This window comes from Oryx dammah, unplaced genomic scaffold, assembly GCF_014754425.2.
Source record: "Oryx dammah isolate SB20612 unplaced genomic scaffold, SCBI_Odam_1.1 HiC_scaffold_1, whole genome shotgun sequence".
In the NCBI taxonomy this organism is placed as follows: Eukaryota; Metazoa; Chordata; class Mammalia; order Artiodactyla; family Bovidae; genus Oryx; species Oryx dammah.
The window spans coordinates 77,401,079-77,415,343 of record NW_024070185.1 but is presented as its reverse complement, the minus strand read 5'-3'; the positions used below and the strand labels follow the sequence as shown (position 1 = coordinate 77,415,343).

At 35.0% G+C, this 14,265-nt stretch overlaps 1 protein-coding gene across 2 annotated transcripts in view; it reads left to right on the top strand.

Annotated features, from left to right (window-relative positions):
* AGTPBP1 (ATP/GTP binding carboxypeptidase 1) overlaps positions 1-14,265 on the top strand; it is a 191,752-nt gene that overhangs the window by 115,336 nt on the left and 62,151 nt on the right. For both annotated transcript variants that reach the window (XM_040244800.1, XM_040244791.1), the window contains 3 exons: positions 6,863-6,946; positions 9,012-9,098; positions 9,183-9,331. In XM_040244800.1, coding sequence (XP_040100734.1) covers positions 6,863-6,946; positions 9,012-9,098; positions 9,183-9,331 — 320 coding nt within the window. The remainder of the gene's footprint in view (positions 1-6,862; positions 6,947-9,011; positions 9,099-9,182; positions 9,332-14,265) is intronic.

Genomic DNA, 14,265 nt, shown 5'->3' with positions numbered 1-14,265 from the left:
TCTACAGCGTTTTCTATGTACAGTATCATGTCATCTGCAAGCAGTGAGGGCTTTACTTCTTCTTTTCCAATCTATATTCCTTTTATTTCTTTTTCTTCTGTGATTGCTGTAGCTAGGACTTCCAGAACTAGGCTGAATAATAGTGGTGAAAGTGAACACCCTTGTCTTGTTCCTGATCTTAGGGGGTATGCGTTCAGTTTTTTACCATTGAGAATAATGTTTGCTGTAGGCTTATCATTTATGGCCTTCACTATGTTGAGGTAGGTTCCTTTTATGTCCATTTTTTTGAAGAGTTTTAATCATAAATGGGTGCTGAATTTTGTCAAAAGCTTTTGCTGCATCTGTTGAGATTATCATATGTTTCTTATCTTTCAATTTGTTAATATGGTGTATAATATTGATTGATTTGCATATATTGAAGAAACCTTGCATTCCTGGAATAAACCCAACTTGATCAGGGTGTGTGAGCTTTTTGATGTGTTGGATGAATTCTGTTTGTTAAAATTTTATTGAGGATTTTTGCATCTATGTTCTAGTGATATTGGCCTGTACTTTTCTTTTTTGTGTTGTCTTTTTCTGGCTTTGGTATCAGGGTGATGATGGCCTTGTAGAATGAGTTTGGAAGTGTTCCTTCCTCTGCAATTTTTTGAAAGAGTTGGAAGGATGGGCATTAGCTCTTCTCTAAATGTTTGATAGAATTCTGCTGTGAAGCCATCTAGTCCTGGGCTTTTGTTTTTTGGGACATTTTTTTATCACAGCTTCAATTTCAGTGCTTGAAATTGGGTTATTCATAATTTCTATTTCTTCCTGGTTCAGTCTTCTAAGTTTGAACTTTTCTAAGAATCTGTCCATTTCTTCCAGATTATCCATTTTATTGCCATATAGTTGTTCATAATAGTCTCCTATAATCCTTTGTATTTCTGCATTGTCTGTTGTAACCTCTCCTTTTTCATTTCTAATTTTGTTGATTTGATTCTTCTCACTTTTGTTCTTGATGTGTCTGGGAAAAGGCTTATCAATTTTGTTTATCTTCTCAAAGAACCAGCTTTTAGGTTTTTAATCTTTACTCTTGTTTCTTTCATTTATTTTTCATTTATTTCTGCTCAGATTTTTGTGATTTCTTTCCTTCTACTAACTTTGGGTTTTTTTTTGTTGTTGTTGTTCTTTTTTCCAGTTGTTTTAGGTGTAAAGTTAGGTTGTCTATTCAATATTTTTCTCATTTCATGAGGTAGGATTGTATTGCTATAAACTTCCCTCTTAGAAATGCTTTTGTTGCATCCCATAGGTTTTGAGTTGTTTGTTGTATTTTCACTGTTATTTGTTTCTAGAAATTTTTTTATTTCCCTTTTGATTTCTTCAGTAACCTGTTGGTTATTTAGAAATGTGTTATTCAATCTCCATGTGTTTGTGTTTCTTACAGTTTTTTTTTTTTTCTTGTAATTGATATCTAGTCTCATAGTATTGTGGTCAGAGAAGATGCTTGATGCTATTTCAATTTTCTTAAATTTACTGAGGTTTGATTTGTGACCCAAGATGTGGTCTGTCCTGGAGAATGTTCCATGTGCACTTGAGAAGAAGGTGTATTTGTCTGCATTTGGATGGAATGTCCTATAAATAGCAATGAGATCAATCTCATCTAATGTATCATTTAAGACATATTTCTTTATTTATTTTCTGTTTTGATGATCTATCCATTGGTGTGAGTGGGGTGTTAAAGTCTCCTACTATTATTGCGTTACTGTCAATTTCTCCTTTTATGTCTGTGAGTATTTTTCTTATGTATTTGCATGTTCCTATGTTGGGTGCATAGATAATTACAAGTTTTACATCTTTCTCTTGGATTGTTCCCTTGATCATTATGTGATGTCCTTCCTTATCTCTTGCAATCTTTATTTTAAGGTCTATTTTGTCTAATATGAAGATTGCTATTCCAGCTTTCTTTTGCTTCCCATTTGCACGGAATATATTTTTCCATCCTCTCACTTTCAATCTTTAGGTCTGAAGTGGGTTTCTTGTAGACAGCATATAAATTGGTCTTGTTTTTGTATCCATTCACCCAGTGAGTGTCTTTTGATTGGAGCACTTAATCCATTTACATTTAAAGTAATTATCAATATATATGTTCCTTTTGTCATTTTCTTAATTGTTTGGGGTTGATTTTGTTGATCTTTTTTTCTTTTCTTGTATTTCTTGACTATATAAGCCCCTTTAACATTTGTTGTAAAACTGGTTTGGTCATACTGAATTCTCTTAACTTTTGCTTGTCAGAAAAGCTTTTTATTTCTCCATCAATTTTGAATGAGATCTTTGCCAGGTACGGTAATCTTGGTTGTAGATTTTTCCCTTTCAACAGTTTAAATATATCCTGCCATTCACTTCTGCTGAAAGATCAGCTGTTAAGCGTATGGGGTTTCCTTTGTATTCACTTCTGCTGAAAGATCAGCTGTTAAGCGTATGGGGTTTCCTTTGTATGGTACTTGTTCTTCTCCCTTGCTGCTTTTAATATTCTTTCTTTGTGTTTAGTGTTTGTTAGTTTGATTAGCATGTGTCTTGGCGTGTTTCTCCTTGGGTTTATCCTGTATGGGACTCTTTATGCCTCTCGGACTTTTTCCTTTATTTCCTTTTCCATGTTGGGGAAATTTTTGACTATAATCTCTTCAAAAATTGTCTCATATCTTTTCTTTTTCTCTTCTTCTTCTATGACCCCTATAATTTGAATGTTGTTGTGTTTGTTATTGTTCCAGAGGTCTCTGACACTATCCTGAGTTCTTTTCATTCTTTTTATTTTGTTTTGCTCTTGGAAGTTATTTCCACCATTTTATCTTCTAGCTCACTGATTCATTCTTCTGCTTCAGATAGTCTGCTATTGATTGCTTCTAGAGTATTTTTAATTTCAGTAATTGTGTTGTTTGTCTCTGTATGTTTATTCTTTAATTCTTCTATGTCTTTGTTAATTGATTCTTGTATTTTCTCCACTTTGTTTTCAAGGTTTTTGATCATCTTTAGTATCATTCTGAATTCTTTTTTCAGGTAGTTTGCCTATTTCCTCTTCATTTATTTGGACTTCTGTGTTTCTAGTTTGTTCCTTCACTTGTGTAGTATTTTTCTGCCTTTTCATTACTATTTTTTTAACTTACTGTGTTTTTGAGGTCTCCTTTTACCAGGCTTCAGAGTTGAATTCTTTCTTCCTTTTGGTTTCTGCCCCACTAAGGTTGGTCCTGTGGTTTGTGTAGGCTTCGCATAGGGTGAGATTTGTGCTGAGTTTTTGTTTGCTTGTTTGTTTTTCCTCTGATGCGCAAGGCTGAGTGAGGTAGTAATCCTGTCAGCTGGTGACTGGGTTTGTATTTTTGTTTTGTTTGTTGTTTAGATGAGGTGTCCTGGACAGGGTCCTACTGGTGGTTGGGTGATGCCAGGTCTTGTATTCAAGTGGTTACCTTTGTGTGAGTTCTATTTGATACTCACTATGGTTAGTTCTCTGGTAGTCTATGGTCTTGGAGTTAGTGCTCCCACTTCAAAGGGTCAGGGCTTGATCTCTGGTCAGGAATGAAGATTCCACAAGTGTTTTGTTATGGCATTAAATGAGATTAAAACAAATATCCAAAAACAAAAAACCAAAATGAACCCCAGACAAATGTCAGTTACAAAATCAGGCAAATAATAATTAAAATAATGGATTATACACATATACATATACACTCATGAGCAAAGTCAAAACAGTCCAACAAAAATAAAGTACAGTAGATTGACCCAGTGAACAAAGGAAACCAAAAATTATGTCTACCAGGACAAAACTAACTAAAGTGAAAACTGGAAAACAAAACTAAAGCAATGTGCCAAGTGGGGAAGAAAGCAATGAAAATAAAACTAACATGTTGAAAGGAAAGGAAAGAAAAAAGAATACATATGCAAAGTTAAACAGAGGTAGATAAAGAAGATTTATATACACTAAAGATTAACTGTAAGTAGAAATAGTAATAATAGGCTTGAAAAATTAAAAAAAGAGAAAAGAAAAAAAAAAGGAAAACGTCCCAGAACTGCCAAAACCCAATGTAGAGGCAGGGGTTTATAGCAACAATAAAAAATGTGGCTGAGAAAAAAAAAAGCTCAAAAGGTTAATTACATTTCATAGGGCCAATAAAATTGACAACTACAACATAGGGGGGGAAAAAAGAAAAAAAAAAAAGAAAAAATCCAAAAGCATCTACAGAATAAGTCAAAACATAAGAATAATAATTGTTTTTCTTGAGTCACTGCTGTCAGAGTCCTTTCCCTCACTGGGAGTCACAGTCCACCTCACCTCCCTAGGATGCCCTCCAATACTGCTGATCTCTGGACCTGTTGTGGGGGCAGCTCAGGTTCTAATCTGGTCCTACTCCTTTGTGTTCTTTAAATGTCCACAGCTATCAGAACTAGTGCATTTTATTTTGTGGGAGCTTTCAGTGACCTTTTATATATTCCATAGACACAGAGTCTACCTAGTTGATCGTGTTTATTTAATCTGTAGTTTTGGGTCTTCCTTGGTCACACTGCCCCTGGGTTTCAATCGTGGTTTTATTTCCACTTCTACATGTGGGTCGTTCACTGGGGTGCTCCTCAGGGGTGCTCCTGAGGCTGCCCTTGGAGGACTTGGGTCTGCCCCAGTGAGGGCCAGGTGTGGAGGTGGTGCAGCTGCTTGGGTCACAGGGGTTCTGACAGCACCAGGTACTCAGGGGAGTTGGCGGCTAGGGCAGCAGCAAATACAGTGCTCTAGAAGGGTATGGCGACCAGCATTGGGCAATACACTCCAGTATTCTTGCTCGGAGACCTGACAGAGAAGCCTGGCAGGCCACAGTCTACAAGGTTGCAAAGAGTCAGACACTACCGAAGCAACCTTGCACGCTTAGATGCAAGACTTTTTTGCCTGAAGCAGCTCTGCCCCAGTGAGAGTTGAGCATGAAGGTGACGCAGCTGCTTGGCTTGTGGGGACCCTGGTGGTGCCAAGTGTGCAAGAACATGGACTGCCTCTGCCACAGGAGTTATGGCCCTATCAGAGTCTTTTTCCAGCCTCTTGTAGCTGGTGATCAGAATGCTTCTTTGGCTAGTCTTTCTCTGTAGCTCTGCCCATTCAGGCACATAGAGGGCCCCCGTTGGCTGGGGTCCTACTCTGTAGATCAGGGCATCAGGCACTTAAAGGGGCACCCTGGGGTGGGGTCCTACTTTGTAGTTCAGTGTGTCAGGCATTTGATGGGCCAGCCTCTCTATTGTTCAGCTGCTGATGGTAGCCCGTGTGGAGAGAGAGTGTCTATGGTGATGGCTCCACCCCCTACGCATGACTCAGCAGTATCACCTTGCTTCCATGGCTGTCCGGCTTTCCTCCACAGGCATTTCCCACCACAGTCTCCTCCCTCACATCCCCTCGATCTGTCTCTCAGCAGTCAACAGCAGCCCCTTGCCCTGGGATTGCTCCACAATCCCTGAACTCCAGCTCCCAGCCGCTGTACCTTCCAGGGGATCTATGTCCCTGTCCAGGGTATGTATGGCTGCAACAAGGACTGCATTCTGTTTAGGCTGCCACAGATCAGCTGTTTCACTCAGCCTTAAATGTTTCTCCTCTGACTCAGTTGTCCGGATGTGGGGATTGGACCCCTGCTTCAGTTCCCCCACCCACCAAGGGACACTCCTGTTTTTCTCCCTGCTTCCTTCGTCCTCCTGAGTTTTGTGTGGGTCTGTATATTTGCTTCCTCTGGTCAGGTACTCCTGTCGGCTCTCAGTTGGTGTTCTGTATGCCCTTCTGTGTCTGAAGGTGTATTCCTGGCGTATCTGTGGAGAGAGATGTACTCCATGTCCACCTACTCCTCTGCCATCTTGTTCTCCCTGTTTTTATTTTTTAATAGATTGCCAGCCTTTAACATTTGAGAGACTCCACATAATGATCCAATTTTCCGTTGTTTCTCTTAAATTTGGTATTGAACCTTTAACCTCTCTTCCTACCTGGCAGCATTTGGTTGTGTTTAGACAGATCCTGTGTTCCCCAGTTTTCCACAGCATCCCCCAGCAGGCCTCCTCAGGTACATCACGTGCTGGCCTTGTGGGTATCGAGCTTTTTTATCTTGTTTTACAATGCAGAATGTTGCTGTAGAACTGAGATGTTATATCAGCCTTTTAATACCATTTTTCTTAAGAAAAACTGCAAACTTTTGTAAGTATTAATTTTTTATACATTTATGGTAGGTATTTCATACATTTAATATTTAATAAATGATTTTGACAAATGGATGTTTTTAGTCATTCACCATACTTGAACACTTGTATTGGTATGGCACATCTGAGTATATGTAAGTGCTATGTCTTTCATTGTTGAAGATCTGGATGATATAAATTTTTGATTTGTTTATTATTATAATTTTAGCTTTTTAAAAGTTTTGCTTTTGTAGAAAGAATTTGCTATTTGAAAGTTATGACACTGACTCTAAATCAAGGATTTATATCATAATCCTTTGATGCTCGATTTTTTTCTTGATAGACTGCTGTGTCAGTAATGAGTTAGTTTTTGTAAAATAAAAAACTAAAAATAAATATGCTTAATTTTATAATGCTAGATTAAGAATTTCTATATAGAAAAGCATATAGTCATTCAAGGTTTTTTAAGTAAAGCTATTGGCCTTGTGCTGGTTATTTTTCTAGAACTTAGACTTTTAAAATATTGATTTTTGTCTAAATTTTATGTACTGATTTATTTTGTACATATAATATGTAGAGGGATGATAATTTTTATTTTAAGAAATTTTTATCATTTTATATTTTTTATTCAAAATTTACTTGGAGGAAAGTTGTGCCTTAGCATATAATAATGAATTTTGGTCAAACTTCTTTATGATTTCAGAACAAAAATTGCCCAAGATATTGAGAGGCTAATACATCAGAGTGATATCATAGATCGAGTGGTATATGACTTAGATAACCCAAAGTAAGTCTCATTTTTGTGTTGTAGTTTTGTTGGTTTTATTATCTTAAAATTTCAGTGTTCTTTTAAAAGACAAAGAAATATAGTTAACTTCCACCTAATTAAGCCTCATTCTGTTCTGTTCTTTTAGCAGAGATGTAATGGTAAGGTAAATCATGTTTATTTGGTTAAATTGAGTATGCTACAAATTTAGTTTTTCTTATGTGGGCTTTTAATGGGTTTAATAAGGGAAACATCACAAACTGATGCTTTGTTTTTAAAAACTGAAACTACCTCCACTTAAGATAATGGAGATTTTGTATGAATGCTGCAGTTTTGTCCTTAATACTGAGCCTTCGTTTCCTTAGGACGACAAATTACCATCCCCTTTAGAAGGAAAATATGCTTCCTAGTTTTCCACAGTCCCCACTTCTCACTTTTGTCTCTTACTGCTTACAGTCTACTTCAATCGTTTCATGTTACTTGTCTGACTTTTGAAGCCATTTGTTTGTGATCCCTGGTGGCTCAGTGGGTAAAGGATCTACCTGCAGTGCAGGAGACTGTCGGCAGCACAGGAGCCTGGGTTTCGATTCCTGCAGCTGGAAGATCCCCTGGAGAAGAAAATGGCAAGCCACTCCTGTGTTCTTGCCTGGAAAACCCCATGGACAGAGGAGCCTGGTGGGCTGCAGTTCATGGGATTTTAAGAGTCGGACATGACCTGGTGACTAAACCACAACAGTGTTTTAGTGTAATTTCCAATTTAGGGTTATCACTGGTGCCATTGCGTTTATTGATTTTGCTGTTGTTGTTCAGTCAGTCACGTCTGACTCTTTGCAACCCCATGGACTGCCAGGCTTCCCCGTCCTTCACCATCTCCTTCTCATTACTGGAGACAAATGATTTAATAGTAGTCATATTCATCATTTTTTATTTTCATTTATTTACTTATATATAATTCATTAGGTGCCATTGCATTTGTCTCCAGTAATGAGAACTTTAATCAGCCCACGAATGGGTTTTCCCTCTCTCTCCTTCAACATTCTAATATTTTGGAGAGGTTTTATATTTCATTAGTCTTATTTGGAGGAAATAAAACATTTAAGATTTTCGTTAAGAGAATCAGGGTAAAGTCATGTCAGAGCTAATAACTGAATTTGAAATAACATTCTCAAAAATAAAAAACAAATCTATTCATAATTTCTTAGCTATTTCAATGTTTCTAATTCTGTGTTAGACCAGACAAATGTGGTAACACAGAACCTCAAGAACTCTTGAGTGTAGGATATTCTTGTTGTTTAGTTGCTCAGTCATGTCTGACTCTGTGCAACCCTATGGACTATATAGCCCATCAGGATCCTCTGTCCATGGAATTCTCCAGGCAAGAATACTGGAGTGGATTGCCATTTCCTCCTCCAGGAGATCTTCCAGACCCAGGGAAGTGTCACATGCCAGTGCTATTTCTAACTGAAATGACTTTGGACAAAAGCATTGGTCTTCTGGGAGTCTTCATTTTCCCCCATTAGAATGTAAGCTCTAGAAGAGCAAGAATTTGTATTCAGTCAGGGAAATAGATAACTTTAACTAAAACGTATCTGGCACATAGTAGGAGCTCAATAAATACTTGCTAAAGTAAGGAATATGTAAACTGAGAATAATACTTCCACCTTTTGGGTACTAATTATAATAGATAATGAAGCTCTCTAAATTCAAAAAATAGTTTTACCTGAGAACTGCATAGTTTCTAGAATTATTGGTACTCAATACAAGTCATATGCACTTTAAAAAATAACTAGTCTTTTCTGTAAGATTCTAATATTTAGAAATGGCATCTAATGAGACAAAAATTTTTGTGATTAATATTTACTATATAATTGTGGAGGAAATCTCTACTTGTAATTATAATATTTTGTTCTGTAAGTATTAGCCAGAGTTTGTAGTTTGCTTGTGTTCATTTTGTTCTTTGGCTTAAAAATAATGAGGAGGGTGAGCGAGCAATAATGGTGCGTTTTTAATCTATAGTGTAGTTTCATTTTTGCTCACTTGTTTAAATGCTATGTATTTTTTATTCTTACCTTAAAATTTTATTTAGCTATACCATTCCAGAAGAAGCAGATGTGTTGAAGTTTAATTCCAAATTTGAATCTGGGAATCTGCGTAAAGTAATTCAAATTAGAAAGTAAGTCATTAAAATTCTTCTCATTTTGTTTGTGTACAGATATTTTCCTAATTTTCATCAAATTTGTTTATTTTCTGTTTTCAGAAATGAATATGACCTTATTCTGAACTCAGACATAAATAGCAATCATTATCATCAGTGGTTTTACTTTGAAGTCAGTGGAATGCGACCAAGTATTGCTTATAGGTTCAACATCATTAACTGTGAAAAGTCCAACAGTCAGTTTAATTACGGTAAGACAACATTTCATCCAAATTGAATACAACTAAAGATTTATTACATATGCTACTTAAAATAAAGTTTTTAATGAAGTCTGTTCATCCAGAGGAGAATTACATAAAGCAATCTTTTTTAACTTTTTTATTTTGAATAGAGTCATAAAAAGTTAAAAAGTGTTGTAGAAGTCGCAGAAAAGTTCTCTTCACCAGATTTCCTCTGATGGTTACATCCTACGTAACTGTACTAGAATGCCGAAACCAGGGTTTGACGTTGGCACAGTGTGGGTGCATAATTCTGTGCCTTTTTATTACATTTGTAGGTTCTTATTATTGTCACCACAACTCAGACAGAGAATTCTTTCAGTACCACCAGGCCTGTGCTACTCCTTTATAGTTCACCATTCAGTTGTAGTTTTCTATAAATTTTAAAATCTAGTTGAAGAAGTTTCCTTTTATTACTAGTTTATTGAGAGTTTTTGTTATAAATAGGTATTAAATTTTGATACATGCTTTTTTCCATCAAATGATTTGATCATGTGATTTTTCTTCTTTAGCTTGTCAAAATGGCATGTTATATTAATTCATTTTTGAATACTGAACCAGCCTTTTTTATCTGTGAACTGAATTAAATATGTGAATTTTAGTCATTGTATATAATTGCTAATGTTTTATTAAGAATTTTTAAAATTTCTATTCAAGAGGTATATTGATATATATATATATATATATATATTTGATATCATGGTAACAATTACTTCTAAAACTAGTTGAGTAATACTCCCTCCTCTTATTTTCTGGAAGAGCTTATGCATATTTGGTATTAATTCTTAAATGCTTGGTAGAATTCTCCAGAGAAATCATCTGGGCCAGGAGATTTCTTATTTGGTACTCTTTTAAATTAGAGATTAAATTTCTACTTTAATAGTTTTAGGACTATTCAGATTATCTATTTCACCTTGAGTGAGTTATAGTAGTTTGTTCTTTATAGGAATTGATCAGTTTCTTTGAAATTTTCAAATGTGTAGGTAAAGTTGTTCATAGTATTTTCTTACTGTCTTTTTAATATCTTCAGGGTCTCTAGTGATATCCTGTATTTAATTCCTGACAATAGTAACTTGTGTCTTGTCTCTATTTTTCTTGGTCAGTTTTCTTGATATTTTAAAGGACCAGCTTTTTGTTTCACTGTTTTTCTCTACTGTTTTTCTCATGAGGCAGTTTTTAAAAACTCTAGGGTGTACCAGCAAAAAAGCTATATTTGTAGCCTCATTTAAGGCTTTGTGCTTATTAGTACTTTAATAGATGTCTAACTTGGGGTTATTTGCCAAGGCATCAGGTTTTTATAGTCAGGTATTATTTCAATGGAAGATTATTTAATTGTATAAACTTAATATCAGTAATTGAAAATTAAGACATCAAGTTTTTATTTTATGATAATTTTGTATAAAAGAAAATTTTTTTTCTGGTGTATAAAGATTGAAGAGCTTAAACAGCTAAGGCATGACATGCTGTATTATCTGTTTTGGATAAATGTTCTAAAATGTTAAAAGCATGAATATGGTGATGCTCTATAAGGGGAGATTTCTGAAAACTGAAGCTTTCAAGATTTGATTCTTCCCACTTGTCATTATTTATATGGAAAACAGAAAATTGTATACTCCAGATAATTATTTTACATACATAGGATAAAGCTTTAGTCAGATTCACTATTTAATGTAATAATTATGGGTAGATAAGGCTTATAATATCTGGTTTAGTTATAAATATTTTTAAAGTTTTAAAAATGTTTTAAGTAATCTAATTTAAAATGATGTATTCTTATAAAAATATATTTTGACTAAGGATTCAGTGGTTATATTGACTTACATGAATAGTGATATGAATATTCTTGATAAAATCTTGTTTTATTTTTTGACTTTGGGTATGACTGCTAATCATTGAATGTCCTATTTTTTAGAAACATTTGTTGACCTTAAACTTTCATATAACTTTAAAAATTTCCTTAATTGAAAAATCATTCAAAATAATATCAAAATGTATAAAGAATCTTATGTTTTCCCTATTTAACTTATAAATATTCAATATGCTAACATAATATTTTACAGGAGTGAAGCACAAATATGAGTAAAATATAAAGGCATATTTATTCCAGAAATGATAGCGATTATTCAAATACTAGTGCTATAGGTAGATGGTATCTTTACTAACTATATTTATTTATTGACTTTTATAAAATAGTACACCAAGCTTTATTAAAATACTTTAATTTTTACAATTAAAAGCACATATTTTGGAGTGGTATCTCTCTATTAAAAAAACTGTATTTCTGTGTGATAATTTCTTCATTTAGTGTCATTTTAAATTTAAAATGAATAAAATTCTGTAACTAAAACCAAGTCAAAACATTGAGACAGATGGCTGCTTGAATTTTTAAGTTTCCTCTTCTTTTCACCCTGGGCCCTTTGGGTATTCTTGTTTGTATTACTATTAATATATCATACTTTCCAAACTCACTTTGTATAAAATCTGGAAAACAGAATGTTGGTAAGAAGAAAATTAAAAGCATCAATAATACATCATCCAAAGAAATTTATTTTAATGTTTGTTGTTTCTTTCTAGCTTTTTTTTATAAAGTATTATGTGATCTTTCCATATATATAATTATGTGTTTTTTTAAAAAATGCTCATAACACACTGTTTCATAACCTGCATCTTAACTAAACAGTATATCATCATTATTTTTCTGATCATTAAACAAATATCCCTCTGAAGCACAGTTTAATGGATATCTTGTCGAAGTTCTGTAACTCATTTATCCAACTGTTCCTTTGTTAGACTTTTACGCTATTTTTATTTTGATTCTAGTTTTATTGAGATTAATTGACCTACAGCACTGTATAAGTTTAAACTGTACAGCATATGATTTGACTTATAAAATGATTACAAAGTTTAGTGACCCTATTACACCTTAAGTTGTATCTAATTATTTTCTACTTTAACTACTACTGAGATGAACATTATTGTATTATACTAAATATCTGTGTGTATAGTAATTTACTTACATATTCACAGAAGTAGAATTTATCTGTCTTCCAGCTGTAAGTGGTTCTTTTGGTTTGTTTGTTTGTTTTCTGGATTATGAAACCATGGATCATATGGGATTTACTATTCTAAATAAGGGAATTTGGTAAAGTTAATAAACTTTAGAGAAGATTCTCTAAGAAGGAAATAGAAGATAAAATCCACTGTTTAGCGTTTTGTTATCCATCCTTAATCTTACTCATATTCACATAATTTTAAAATTAAATTTTACCCTTTTATACATTTGGGTTCAAAATATGACAAGTCATTATATGCTATGTTTTTAAATTACACAATATATGGTAATAATATTTCCCCATGCCATGAAATGCCAGTACCAAAATCAGATTGATTGTATTCTTTGCAGCCAAAAATGGAGAAGCTCTATATGGTCAGCAAAAACAAGACCTGGAGCTGACTGTGGCTCAGATCATGAGCTCCTTATTGCAAAATCCAGCTTAAAATTGAAGAAAGTAGGGAAAACCACTAGAATACCTTATAGTTACACTGTGGAGGTGGCAAACAGAGTCAAGGGATTAGATCTGATAGACAGGGTGCCTGAATACTAGGAATGGAGTTCATAACACTGTACAGACCAAAACCATCCCCCCCACCATGCCCCAAAGGCAAGAAGGCAAGGTGGTTGTCTGAGGAGGCTTTGTAGCTGAGAAAAGAGAAGAAGCAAAAGGCAAAGGAGAAAGGGAAAGATATGCCCAACTGAATGCAGAATTCAGAGAATATCAAGAAAAGATAAGAAAGCCTTCTTAAATGAACAGTGCAGTGAAATAGAGGAAAACAGTAGAATGGGAATGGCTAGAGGTCTCTTCAAGAAAATTTGAGATATCAAGGAAACACTTAATGCAAGGATGGGCATGATAAGGGACAGAAAAGTTAAAAGGACCTAACAGAAGCAGAAGCGATTTAAGAATCGGTGGCAAGAATACAGAGAACTATAGAGGAAAGGTCATAATGACTTGGAAAACCACGATGCTGTGGTCACTCATATAGAGCCAGACATCCTGGAGTGTGAAGTCATGTTGGCCTTAGGAAGCATTACTATGAACAAAGCTAGTAGAGGTGATGGAATTCCAGTTGAGCTATTTCAAATCCAGAAGATGATGCTGTGAAAGTGCTGCACTCAATATGTCCGCAAATTTGGAAAACTAAGCAGTGGCCACAGGACTGGAAAAGGTCAGTTTTCTTTCCAATCCCAAAGAAGGGCAATGCCAGAGAATGTTTAAACTACTGCACAATTGCACTCATTTCACATGCTATCAAGGTTATGCTCAAATTCCTTCAAGCTAGGCCACAGTAGCATGTGAAGCGAGAACCACCAAAGGTACAAGCTGGGTTTCAAGGAGGCAGAGGAACCAGAGATCAAATTGCCAACATTTGTTGGGATTGTGGAGAAAACAAGGGAGTTCCAGAAAAATATCTACTTGTGCTTCACTGACTATGCTAAAGCCTTTGACTTTGTGGATCACAACAAACTGGAAAATTCTTACAGAGATGGGAGTACCAGACCACTTTACCTGTCTCCTGAGAAACCTGTATGTAGGTCAAGAGGCAACAGTTAGAACTGGACATGGAACAACGAATTGGTTCTAAATTGGAAAAGGATTACATCAAGGCTGTATATTTTCATTAACTTCCATGCAGGGTATATCCTGTAGAATGTCAGGCTGGATGAATCACAAGCTGCAATCAAGATTGCTGGGAAAAATAAGAAATATGATACCACTCTAATGGCAAAAAGTGAAGAGGAACTAAAGAGCCTCTTGATGAGGGTGAAAGAGCAGAGTGAAAAGCTGGCTTGAAACTCAACATTAAAAAACTAAGATCATGGCATTTGATCCCATCACTTCCTGGAA